General features: G+C 53.2%; 4 protein-coding genes across 4 annotated transcripts; 1 reads left to right on the forward strand and 3 right to left on the reverse strand.

The window, feature by feature from the left end:
* Positions 1 to 131: 131 nt before the first annotated feature.
* On the forward strand, positions 132 to 2,492 carry J4E92_004767 (uncharacterized protein; the record flags this gene model as incomplete). Its single annotated transcript, XM_051496155.1, has 3 exons — positions 132 to 838; positions 953 to 1,904; positions 1,953 to 2,492. The coding sequence occupies 3 exons, from the start codon at positions 132 to 134 to the stop codon at positions 2,490 to 2,492; spliced, it is 2,199 nt and encodes a 732-aa protein (XP_051353995.1).
* A 333-nt stretch (positions 2,493 to 2,825) lies between these two features.
* On the reverse strand, positions 2,826 to 4,114 carry J4E92_004768 (uncharacterized protein; the record flags this gene model as incomplete). The annotated part of the gene is made up of 2 exons (XM_051496156.1): positions 2,826 to 4,017; positions 4,068 to 4,114. The coding sequence occupies 2 exons, from the start codon at positions 4,112 to 4,114 to the stop codon at positions 2,826 to 2,828; spliced, it is 1,239 nt and encodes a 412-aa protein (XP_051353996.1).
* A 494-nt stretch (positions 4,115 to 4,608) lies between these two features.
* Positions 4,609 to 5,736, reverse strand: J4E92_004769 (uncharacterized protein; the record flags this gene model as incomplete). Its single annotated transcript, XM_051496157.1, has 2 exons — positions 4,609 to 5,171; positions 5,229 to 5,736. The coding sequence occupies 2 exons, from the start codon at positions 5,734 to 5,736 to the stop codon at positions 4,609 to 4,611; spliced, it is 1,071 nt and encodes a 356-aa protein (XP_051353997.1).
* A 1,503-nt stretch (positions 5,737 to 7,239) lies between these two features.
* Positions 7,240 to 8,991, reverse strand: MFS1_2 (MFS sugar transporter; the record flags this gene model as incomplete). Its single annotated transcript, XM_051496158.1, has 4 exons — positions 7,240 to 7,611; positions 7,672 to 8,451; positions 8,500 to 8,928; positions 8,986 to 8,991. The coding sequence occupies 4 exons, from the start codon at positions 8,989 to 8,991 to the stop codon at positions 7,240 to 7,242; spliced, it is 1,587 nt and encodes a 528-aa protein (XP_051353998.1).
* Positions 8,992 to 12,615: the final 3,624 nt, after the last annotated feature.

Consider the following 12,615-nt stretch of genomic DNA (forward strand, 5'->3'; position numbering starts at 1 on the left):
GCACTCGAATCGCGCACCTGCACCACCGCCAATCGGTACTACCCTACAGTACACGAAAATATTTCTCTGTTGGGATAATGGTCGTACCTGATTCCGCCAACCCCGCGTGGAGCATGCGCCCTGCCGCCGTGATGGTTGGCGGTCAGAGACGCCGCAACACGCGCCGTTCCAACGCACCGCGCTCCAACACTACGCCCAATCTCGGTCTTGACTCACTCGCCGGGAGGGAGAATGCGAGTGGTGTCACCGCAGCACAGCATACGGATCAAGTTGAACATTCTCATGTTTCACCTCCTTCTGCGCCCTCGAATCCTATGGTCAACTCCTACGTACACAGCAGTGGCCCTCCAGGCGACCGTCATCGCCCTCTCCCAGCGCGCCCATCCGATGGCTTTTCGACTATGCCGGCCGCCCATTCGCCTACACCCACAACAGGAAGCGCATCAACAGCAGCTACGGATGGCAAGAAGAGGCATGGCAAATTCGGCCGCAAGGCAAAGGACCAAGACCGCCCGAGCAGCTCCCATGAGCCTACTCCCCAGCTGTCGCCTCTACCGCCGTTGACGCCTATCAAGGCTGCACAGTTGCTGGGCGTGGACCCTGGACCTAGCCCTGGTAGACCCCGGAGTACCTCTGTAGGCCGTCCAGCCCAGAACGATGGCGGCTACGATAGCCTACCGATACGCCCGATATCGACAAGGCGAGGCTCTATGTCGGCAATAACCACTCAGAAGAGCGCGTCGGACAGACAGACGAAATTCACGGAAGAGGGCCTTGACATGGAGCCATCAAAGCCCAAGGGCTTCTGGGGCAACACTAACCGGAAAGCTCAGCGAATGTTAGGCTTACTCCCATCTGCACCATCTAATGCTAGCCGTGAAGCCGACATGGGGCGCGTCGCAGCTGTTTCTCTAGCGTGGCGTCCAGAAGAACATACTGATACATACCGTAGTAGCGACGCCGAACGACATGGCCAGTTCCGTTCGCTCCCACCAGTTCCGCCCGTTGTCCCCGAAGCTCCGAGAAGACGTATGCGCAAGAAGCTTCCTAAGGAGCTCGAGAGGATGGCACCCATTACAGAGACGTCGCACGATGAGCTGCGCACTTCCTACAAAATCAGCGAACATGATCCTGAGCTGAACGATATCTCTGAGTATGCGAAAGCTCCTTCCAAGGCACCGCTATCTCGGTCGCGTAGTGAGTCATTGCTCACAACAAATATCAGGTACGAGTTGGAAGAGGACGACCTCTCAATCACAGACGAAGTCATTGATGAGGCGGCTCACGACGAGCAAGAAGACTTCGCGGCCCATCCTGGTAACGAGGTTGAGGTCAAAAATGGCGCAATTCTGCAATCTACGGTGTTCCGCCTCCGCGGCCCACTGCAAACGGTTGAAGACCGTTTGCTTGACGAAGCAGACGCGCGACTAGCAATGAGCAAGGCTGTGCTAGACCAAAACGACGCTGATAGACTCACTCTCGACGACACATACACTACCTTGAAGGCGTCTAATGAGGCCATGAAAGCGGATTTCGCAGCCGCACAGCGTTGTCACGCCGCTCCAGGAGAGTGTGAGCTCTGCGGTGGTGCGGATAGCCAGGTTGACAGCGACGACGAGGATGGCTTGGACGAAGAGCCCACCTTACATGACGCCACGACCGTACCCTTCATGCGGGTCACACCCGGTATGGTCAAGCTTGTCGATATTCCGCCTACGAGGAAGGAACCAGCTGTACCTCTGGCACCGCCTGCACCACCCACACGAGTCGCACCGGTTGCCCCACCTAACCCACTGCCCCTGCTAGCCCTATCTAGTCAGCTCAAGGCCCCCTTCAAACCTACCTACTACTTTCAACATGACGAAAAGATCAGTCCATTCAACGAGCGCAGTGAGTATGTGGAGGTGCGTAAGTATCTCTCAACTACTACAGATGCAACTAACAGAGTCCAGCCTACCGTAATGCATGGCCCTCTTTCCGCTAGCGAGTTCAACCGCCTCGACAAGGACAAGAAAGTGAAGCTGCCGCGCGACGAGTCACGTCTTCTTGTCCAAGACTGGATGTCTGACTACGACCACACCAAACAACGCCCTCTTTCCGAACGTCTCGATCTCGATGTACTTGCCGACCAGCAAATTCCTCCTGCCCCATTCCCCAAAGAAGATCACGCTACACCTCCCCTCCCTCCCAAGTCGTCATCCAAAGAGCACTACTGTCTCAAGAACGGCCACATCTTCCACCCTATCAACCTCCAGACTGTACCCGACGAGGTCGCCATCAACAGCCTGGAAGTTCGACCGTATCTACATACCGCTGTGGGCTACAAACAGCATGTCTCTGTCCCTGTTTTCTGCGACCGTTGCAACGAAGATGTCAAAGAAGAGCTCTGGGAGTGCGACATTCATGTTTGCCGTATGGGAGTCTGCAAGCAGTGCGCAGAGGATATGGAGCATGAGTGGCAGGAACGTGTTGCTGATGCTTGGACTCGTTAAGGGTCGTACATCTATGGTATTTGCGACAAGTCACGACGTGTATATTGAAAGATTGGATTGGAAACGGATGTAATGATATGAAGGGGTGTGCAAAAGTCATGAGCAGAAGAGGAACCGTGGAGCTGAGCAAACGATGTAAATACCCGACGATCACCGTAGATAAGGTATGATGGAGTAATGACTCTATGATCGATACGCCAACTTTTTCTTGCCCAAAAATCATAGTTGGCCTAAGCCGTTCGCTTTTGTACGCTTCCAACGCCGATCCCGCTCTCCAAATTTTTCGTCTCGTACCAGAAAGAAGTCCAGCAGAAAAGAGTAGAGCGCACCCGTTCAGACACGAGTCGCCTTCGTCTCATTCAAAACCTTCATCTCACCACTTTCCTCCTCCTTGATGATAACCCTCCTGCCTGTGTCCACCCATCCATCACCCTCACCTTTCTCCTTCTCCTTGCCCTTCACAGCCTCGCTCCTACCCGCACCTCCACCTCCACCTCCAGTTCCCACGACCACAGTCCCCGAAGTAGCGAAATACGCCCCCACAACACCCAACTGCCCCGGACCCGCCTGCAACCCATGGATAAACTCGTTTCTCAAATCCTCATGCTCATTGAACAGCTTATCCCACGCGTCTTTCAACCCCGTCGAGAAATGGCCTTGTCCGTGCGACACAGATAGCGAGCGTAAAATGATGGCGTTGGGGTTCTGCTGCGGGCCCGGCTGCGACCAGTAGGTTGTCAGGGTGTGGAGGAGGAGGTTGCGGAGGGGCGAGGGTGTTAGAATCGTTGATGTGGGAGATGAGGAGGGTGTGGTCTCCCGCCATACGTGGTCGATGAGCGTGGGTGTGAGGGCGAAGTGACGACCGATTCCCGAATAGATGTGTTGGATGGTGTGGTTCATGAAGGAGAGGGCGCCGAGGCGTTGGGCGAGGAGCCAGGCGTGGATCGAGGGGGGAATGGGTTGGGGAGAGGTTATGTTGTGTGGGATGGGAGGGGGTGGCATGCTTGTTCGGGTTGGGGTTTGAGCGGGGGTGAGCGGGTAGTTGGGCTGGAAGTGAGACGGCATCTGAGTGGGTGGTTGCTGAGGTGCTACGGTTGTCGCTGGAACGGAACTTGCCCTGTTTGCGCTTGCTGTCCTGGGATAAAAATTGGCGTTGTTTGGGAGACTCCTCGCGTCGACGTTGGATGGGTATGAGTCCTTGTAGATGAACTTGAGGAAGAGGCCGAAGATGGCGGGATCCACATCTGGTAACCTGATCACCTTCTCGTCGTTTTCTGTGTTCTCTTTCGTGTCTTCCTCTTTAGCAAGCTCTCCATCCTCTTCCTTGATCACCACCACGTCATCGTCAGAAGTGGAGAATTTGCGCTTTTTGCTAGCTGTATGATCCTTCAACACCGTGTCGTTGATGCGAGTAATCTGGTCGCGAAAGTAGATAGAGTGAACGCAGAGTAGAGCGACAGGAAGCGTGTAGGTCCGACATGATGGGTGTTGACCGACAATGACTGTGATGGAGCTGCCCTGAATCCTTTCTTGACATTAGAGGAGTCGCTTCAGACTGCGACATCACCTGCTTACATATCGAGGAACATGTCGGAGTAGATAAACTTCTGTGGGGCTGCCATGGATGGAGGTTGCGCGTGCTGTAGAGTCGCTGGATGCTGCGTGGTGGCGCCCATTTTGGACTTTGCAGTCGCGTTTGAGTGGAATATGCCGAAAGAATCGACTCTTTGGTGTAGAAGCAGGTTGGTGGAGGATGGAAGAAGCCTCTACCGCAATAGACAGCTTGTATATACGCCGGACCTGAAAGAGGTTTGCCAACGAGAGTGGCGAGAAAACGTGGCTGTGGGCAATGAGCAGTGAGAGACAACTTCACCTGGGGTTAGGTAAGACTGGGTTGCTAAGACGATATTGCGGCACGGGTGTATCATAGAGTCGATGCTATAATGAGTCGTTGGTCGACAGGTAGTGCTGCTGTCCTTGATGCTTCATGACTTGATGACAAAATGCAAATCGTAGCAGCAATCAATCGCATAGTGAACGTGTTTTGGGGTATATTATGTCGTTATTTCATTCGTTATATAGTAAGCAGTTGCCTTTACGGTACACTACCTGGGTATCAACACTGACTGCGACAATCGCCCTGGCAGCCCGAGTTATTTCGGCTCTTGCTGCCCTCCGAGTACAACGTAGCATCATCCATGATGTCATCCAACTCCACATCAGCCTTCCCTGTCATGCGGAAGCTGGCCTTGGCCGGGCATGTCACGACCGAAGAGTGTTTGTCGCTATTCGCCACCGAGCCACTCTCTTCCATCTTTGTGAATCCGCCACGGTTGCTCGAGCTGTACGTCCTCTTGTTGTCCGTCCACCTTTCCACATCATGGCAACGTGTAGCGCCATCGCCGAAGAGGTTCTTGTGTTGTAGAAGATTAACAAGGCGGTTGAGGACAGAGAACTCAATCTTGAGCTTGATGCTGTAGATTGCCGTCTTGTATGTGGTTTGGATTTCGTAGTGGCCGGAGAATTGGACTGCGATAAGCGTGATGTCGAAGGCCAGGACTGCGACATTGACGATGATCAAGTGGATGAAAAGCTTTCGCAAAGATCCACGTCGTCGACCACAATCTCCACGGAGCATCTTTACTGTTCGGAAGATGTAGATAACCGATATGGCCATCTCTACAGGCGTACAAAGTCAGTGTCTGTCTCATATGCGGCTTGGATGGAAACACTTACCCTGAACTGAAATAGCAACGATCTGGACCTTGTCGTAGATCTCGAATCCCGGGAGAAACTTGAGGGAATCTTTGGAGTTCGCGCCCATGGCGAAGGTGAATAGAGGAACGCCGAGAGCGATCGTGGTGAAGATGATCATGTAGAGCACCCATCTGATCTTCCTAGCGTCCGCGACAACAAGATGAAGGCGAGAGTACAGTACAAGGGACTGTCCAGGGCACATAGTGACCCAGCCTACGCCGATGATGGCGCTCGAAAGCAAGTCAAGCTTCGTGACCTGGAAGAACTTGAGGATGAACCCAATGGCGTGAGGGGCGATTCCTCCTGCGGCGATGAGCATACTCCAGAAGTACAACCCGCGGCGTTGTTTGAAGACGGCGAAGATGAGAAAGAGGATCTCGACCATGTTGTACATTCCAATGGCGAGGAATGCAGACATGGTCATAAGGATAGGAATGCTGGCCTGGACGCCGCCAGTGACGCCGGACTCTGAGTCTTTGTCCGACATGGTGAAGGTAGTCAGGTGTCTTTCCGTCGACTTCGAAAGTAATGAGATGAATGAGGGTGAGGTAGAGAGCGCATTCGTTGAGATGGCGAACTGAACTGGAGAATCCGATATCCACGTGGAATCCTGGGGTATTTCAATCAAAGAGAGTGTTGGTGGCCTTGCTGATCGACGCAGATGCTGCAAGATGCTGATCAGCGAACATGTTGCAACTATAATTCAGTGTGGTTGCAGTGGTGGCAGACGGTTCATCATGAGAGGAACGCAGACAGCAGAAGGCGTTGCGGACACTACCCCAGAGACTGACTCGATGCATGGGTGCCTGACGGGTTCGTGGCGTTTTTGGTACACTTGGCCATGTCATGAACCATACAGCTGAAGACGGGGGCAGAACGGGGGCGCGGATTTGAGAGCCCCAATGCTAGTCCCAGGTGATCGTTGATTGGGCTCGGGGACCTAGCGGCGCATGGCATGATCGTGGATTTCCACAACGGGGCGCGGGATCAGCTTCCCCATCATCGATAACATCGGATCAGCATGTTTAAGCGAAAAAGCAACCAGTCGGAACTGAATCCCCTCGTGCGTTTAAACTTACGTTGCTGCCCAGTTGGGTTGCACCTGTACCTGAGTGGTTTCTTCGCTTTCGCGTCAAATCGGCGACTCAACCGAAGCGAAACTCTGTCGGTCGCCCCCATGATGGAAATAACCCTGGGTCGATTATCGCCCATCTCCGTGCCGTTCTGCGGTATTTCCAGAAGGGATCAACAGGTATAAGGCGTCCATGCGAAGAACTTCTGGTCGTTTCTTGCATATGCAACGCATGCGAAGGTTTTCATACACACTCGTGCGCTGAATAGCGAACCACTCGTTCTCGTTCCTGCAATAACCTTGCCACAGCATTCCTCGAGAGCGGGAGGTCCGTGGACGGCTGAGCACGCTGAGTCGGTCCCGTGCGCCTTAATATCGCCAACACCCTTGGCCCTGGTGTTGCGACATCTTGGGCTTGCGCCATCCTACATCCGCAATGGGAATCGCTGATAGCGATGGAATTTGGTTCACACAGCCCCTGCATGGACGCGAAACGCAGTATCGCATCAACAAGACAATGCGGCTCTTTTTCGGCGCTTTTGGCTTCCAAGACGGACTATAATAGCTTCGCCTTTGTAGCCCGAACCTATCACTCGAAGTCAGCTAAGCTACATGTGTAGGCCTTCCGTGATTAGTGATGGCTGTTTGACACTCTATACCCGGATAGTAAGGTACGATTGTGGGAATAAGAGATTAGCGAATGGATTCATGGACTATGCTACGTGGCTGTCCGAGTTAAACAACTTGAAGTCGCTCAGATAGAGTCGTGAACCGCGTCATCGACGATGGTCGTAACTCTATAACCGAATGCAACCCAACAAACCGCTGGAAAGCCTATCTAGTCCCAGTAACCAGGAACCAAAGGTGGCAAAATACAGCACTCGTCATTGTATGGACGATGTCGCTAAAGATGTCCGTTTAGACCTTGGGCTCAGCGTGGACATTCTCGACATGACCGTGGTCGTGCCCGTGACGTCCGACCTTGAGGTTACCGGCCTCAATGTCGCGGGTGACACGGTCGAGACGCGACTCAACCTTGCCAGCCTTCCAGGCAGGAAGACCAGAGTCGAAAACGTCGTCCATCTCTTCAAGGGTCTTGCCCTTAGTTTCCGGGGCAGTCAGGAACATGTGGATGAAGGCAACGGCGTTGAATGTTCCGAAGATCATGTACATTTTCCAGTTGATGGACCACAGAAGAGGGGGAACGGCAAAAGCAAGAATGCAGTTCCAGCTCCAATTGGCGGCGGTAGCGAGCGACACGGCCTTCGCGCGAACCTTGGCAGGGAAGATCTACAGAGGTAGAACAAGTCAGTGTACGTTTCACATGCATCCCTTACAGTGGGCACTTACCTCGGACGGATATGTCCATGACGTCGGGCCCCATGTGGTCGCGAAAGTGGCTACGAAGAGGTATGAGCAAGCGACAATGCCCTTGGAAACGGCGCTGTGCTCGCGAGGTACCACCCAAGAGATATCTTTGTCGGTAGTGTCTGGGTTAGGAATACCGTAGGAGGCCTGCAGAGCACCTGTGGTGTACAGCCAGACAGCCATCATGAAAGATCCGCAGAGGAGAGCAGGACGACGACCGAACTTGTCGAGGTAGAGGATAGCTGGTAGGGTCATGGCGACGTTGATGATGTACTGAATTGACGCAGTAAGGAGCTCGTCGGCAATACCCGCTCCGCGCATGATGAAGACGATGTAGTACATCATGATGTTCATACCGCAAAGTTGCGACCACATCTGGATGGACATACCAAGGATGACACGCTTGACAATGCGAGGCTTGGCCAGGGCGGCGAAGCTAGTCTCAGCAATCTCACGCTCGAATGCAAGCGCCTCTTCGATCTCCTTGTATTCGGCAAGTACCTTGGGGTGGTTGACGTTGCCGGCACCGTGGAGGTTGGCAAGAACCTGTAGGGCCTCCTCCCAGCGGTCCTTGGAGGCCAGCCATCGAGGAGAGCGAGGGAAGAAGAAGAATCCGATGAAGAGGATAGCACCAGGAACAGCTTGGACACCCCATGGGATTCTAAAAGCCGCAGTGCTCTGGTTCGGGTTGTTGACACCTCCATCGACGAAAGAACAGCCGTATTGGATGAAGTATTGGATCAAAATACCCCAGGTGATAGCCTAAGTGGAATTAGCTTGAGCTTCACCCTGAATCGAAGAGTGACATACCCACTGTTGCAACGACACCACTCTACCTCGGATTTCTTTGGGCGCGATCTCGGCTTGGTAAACTGGAACGATGGCGGAGCAGATACCGATGGCGTACCCACCAATGAGACGACCAACACAGAGGAGAGCAACGCCGTTGGAGGCGGCCTGCAGAATAGCGCCAACAATCCAGATGAGGGCGGCAATTTGTACAGCGTTCCTACGCGAAAGTCGATCGGCGAGGAAGGAAGAAGACAGAGCACCAACGAGAGAACCTGCAGGCATCGACGCAGTGATACCACCTTGGCGAGTACCGCTAGGGTTGCCGAAGTAGTTCTTGTAGGCCGGAGTACCCAGCGCACCCGACATCGACGAGATGTCGAAACCGAAGAGGATACCACCAAGCGCGGCGAAGCCGCAAATGGCGTAGACATTGTAGATTTGTGGGAACTATAGCGCCATTGTCAGCGAGTGCACTCAGGAGCAATTGGGAGAACCAGGACCTACCTTCATCTTGCCAAGTCGCTGTGACCAATATGGGTTGATAAAGTTATGGGGCGATGTGAGAGAGAGGACAGTCAAGAGCTGGGAGGCTGCAGATTTATGGTCCCAAGAGCGCGGAGAGAGCGCGTGATCCTAACGGATGTAGTCTGTGCGGAAAGTCTTGGGTTTTACTATTCACTACAGCACTCTTTACCGCCCGATTGTAGCCTTGCTGACGGGAGATGTGGTTGGTTACATGTGAGAGCGTTGTGACCCCGCAAACGGGTGTTGAACCAGGGCTTACGCAGATCCTACAGAAACCGGCAACATGTCCTGGGGTAGTGCATGGCTGGGTGGCCCCCATAGTGGTTGTGCATAACGGCATCCAATAGGAGCAAATTCGACGCCGTGTTGGTTTCCAGTGCAATGGCACCTGCCAATACTACTCCGGCCCCGTGCTGTCGCACTGGCAAGGCGTCCAAGTAGTAAAGGCCAGTAATGTTGTGGCATGGAAACCGCCCTGATGTGCGTGGCAATGCGCAGGTGTAGAAACATGGACAGGAGATACAGCAGATACTGGCTTGTTGTCTCGGACCATAATTCAATATGGAAAATCATCCGCAGATCATAAGCTTCGTGTTCCAACCACACTCAAGGATCAGGTACTCGGTTCCGCTGCGTTCAAACGCTCGACTTCTGACATGTTGCAGGTGGTTTTCTGCGTTTGCCGTGGCCATCAACTGTAAAGATAGACCGAAGCGGGAATCCTGCGCTGGCCACAAGCCTGGGCAGAGGCGCGGCAATCGCACGATCATCTCGCGACCACACTGAAGGTGGAATCCTAGGAACATACTTATCAGGTCAACTTTTGACATCGGCAACACGTAGAAGCAATGCGATAGTGCTTTTCAACCCCTCGGACATAGGGTGCTGTCTAAAATGCGAGCAAAGTGCTGTGGTTTTCGAGATGAGATGGCAAGAGAGGCCAGGAGGTTGCGATCGCGCGACGTAAGAGGCGGAAGGCGCCAAGCATGCAGCGGCGCCGCCAACCGTCAACCCCAGTTCTCGGCTGGCTTTACTCCGCCCTGGAAAATCCAACACCAGCCAACAGTTCGATCAAAACAAAATTGTGGCGTTTCTCTGTAGCGACTGCCTATACGGGTGATCGCATCGAGTGCTGTTTCGAGCAACACAGCCGGCGATGCTATTCGCATCCAGTTCCAAGGTCTCTTCGCTGACATGCGTGCGCAGCATTGTGGCTTGGTTTTGAAATCTGGCGAAGCCAAGATGAGATCCAAGGAGAGCAATTTCATCAAGATGCGGGGCTCGGTCAGGACTACTGCATCTCCAAGGTGCCTTGGGTACACCCATGGCCGCCGCACGGATGAGCCTGAGCACAACCAGCAATTCCGTCCATACAGAATGGTAAGAAGCGGTCACTACCTTCTCAATTCTTCTACAGCTTCCGCTCTTGCAAGACGTACGACGCGCAGTTGCAGCACAAGCGTGCTCCTTTTGGCGGCTATTCGCGTCGATGAGATCTAAGCAGCGCTTGTGTAATTAGGGGCGTTCTCCAGATGATACCAATTCCTAATTAACACTGGGTCGTGTATCTTCGCTTTCCGGCATGGCATCCACTGTCGAGCCCACGCCATAAAAGTGTACAAGGGGAGTAAGAGATGGGAACAAAACGCGACTACTTGCTAAGTATACCGAGCATAACAACGGACGCATGCGGATGTTGTCTTGACAGCCTGACGGGATCTAAGGTAGGTCTCGGAGCCTGGCTATTGACTGTCTAGCCTGTACTACATTTCAATACGTTGATGTGGTGTGATAATAAGCTCACCCCCGTCAGCCATCCTCTGTGGGTCCTAGACATTGTTACAATGGTTTCCCATCCCGAGCTTAGCTTAAACCTTGGGAACAGGGCTTGTCCGACATGGATGGTGTTTCTCGAACATTCCTAGATGGGTTTGTGACCAAACAGATGACATCCGTCGAGCCGATACCCTTCGGTAATCTGAGGGCTGTGCTGCAGGTACCTGATAGCTAAGTCTCGTCATACAATGACGCTGCGGACATGAGTTGGGGACGTGTCGCCACACTATGAAGTTGGACGTCTCGCAATACCAATACAGTTTGCCTTGAGCCCAGAGCATCAGGCTGAAGGTAAACTTGGACTGTAAGAAAGCGGACTCATCCATCACCGTGCGGCAGAAGATGTCGGCATCACTTTCGAAAAGAATATCGGAAACATTGGCTACACAATACGGCCTCTCTCGTTGGGTTCAGGCTCCGCCATGAAAACCTTCTGTTATCGCATTACCTCCTTAACTGACTCTGAGGAGTCTAGAACAGCACTCTCGAGCAGAACCCTGGCTTCCTGATTGAACCTGCCAACTTCCGCCATCTTCGGCGACATCCACATCCGCTTCGCTTCGCTGCGAAACCCGGACCTCAATATTCAAACATCCCTTAAGTTTGCATATTCACCCATGGTCGTCTCCACGCTCATCTCTCGAAAAAGCAACTTGAGTACCTCTCAGGTCTCCAAGTTGAAGCTTCCGCCTTCTATTCGCTGCTCACCGCGAGTAAGCGAACCAGTAGCACGACGCGACACCACACCACCTCCCAATCGCAACGCGCATCACAGTATCGCACACTTATAGCCTCATCACAGACCAACGTCATCTTGGAAAACGATGTTTTCGAGTCGTACCGCACCCAGACCCCATCGTTACTTTCCTAGTTAGGCCTTGACTATTGGGCTGGCGGAGATGGAAGAGTGATAGTCCTGCATGAGATCGCGTGGGTGGACCTGCTGACGCGGGCAGCTGCCCTTGCTTTAAACATGACAAGATGTCATATGTCTACATGTACTTGCCAGTACGTATCGCGCATCAAAATCGCGACTCCAATATATTCGCGATCAGCTTTCTCGACACCAAACCGCCATCGAACCAGCAAAGCGATAAAGCCAACGCCAGCCTTTCATCGACTTGTTGAGGCTTACCGTGGCGAACCGCACAGGACTGTCAGCACGCGTGCAACGGGCCGCAGCTTGTGCTAGTCCCACCAATTATCACGACGTCGGTATCACTGGCCATTCGCATCGGCAAGCAGCATATATCCCGCTCCCAAGCTTCCAGCCTGTTGGTGGAGATCGAAAGAGGCAAACTACAAGCAGGTATCGCGCACTGCCTCATCGGGACGTCAGCGTGGGGTTTCCATCTGGTATCGCCATCGCCGAAATTCGTCGACAGACTTGGGGACAGGCGGTGAGGTACACCGTGCTCTCACCTGTGAGAACCGAGTAGAAAGCGCGAACGGCTGACCCCCGAAACACGAAATATATCACCCATGCAAAAGCCAATGATAGATATAACCTACAGTATACTGCGGGGCTTTTCAGACTCGGATATCCTGATATCTTGACAACTACCATCGCCTTCTTCATTCAGCCGTCGGGTCTCCACCGCCGCATAGCCGATAAGATTTCGCTCAGACATATACCTTTCCGATACGATATCACAATCAAGAACGTCAGAGCTACCATGCCACATCACATCACCAATAGCGTCTTCGCACGCACAAGCCTAACAACCTGCGACGTCTTCATCATGGCTCTCGCACACTTGGGTCCAGGAACTG

Source organism: Alternaria infectoria, assembly GCF_024043175.1.
Source record: "Alternaria infectoria strain BMP 0036 chromosome Unknown scaffold_6, whole genome shotgun sequence".
In the NCBI taxonomy this organism is placed as follows: Eukaryota; Fungi; Ascomycota; class Dothideomycetes; order Pleosporales; family Pleosporaceae; genus Alternaria; species Alternaria infectoria.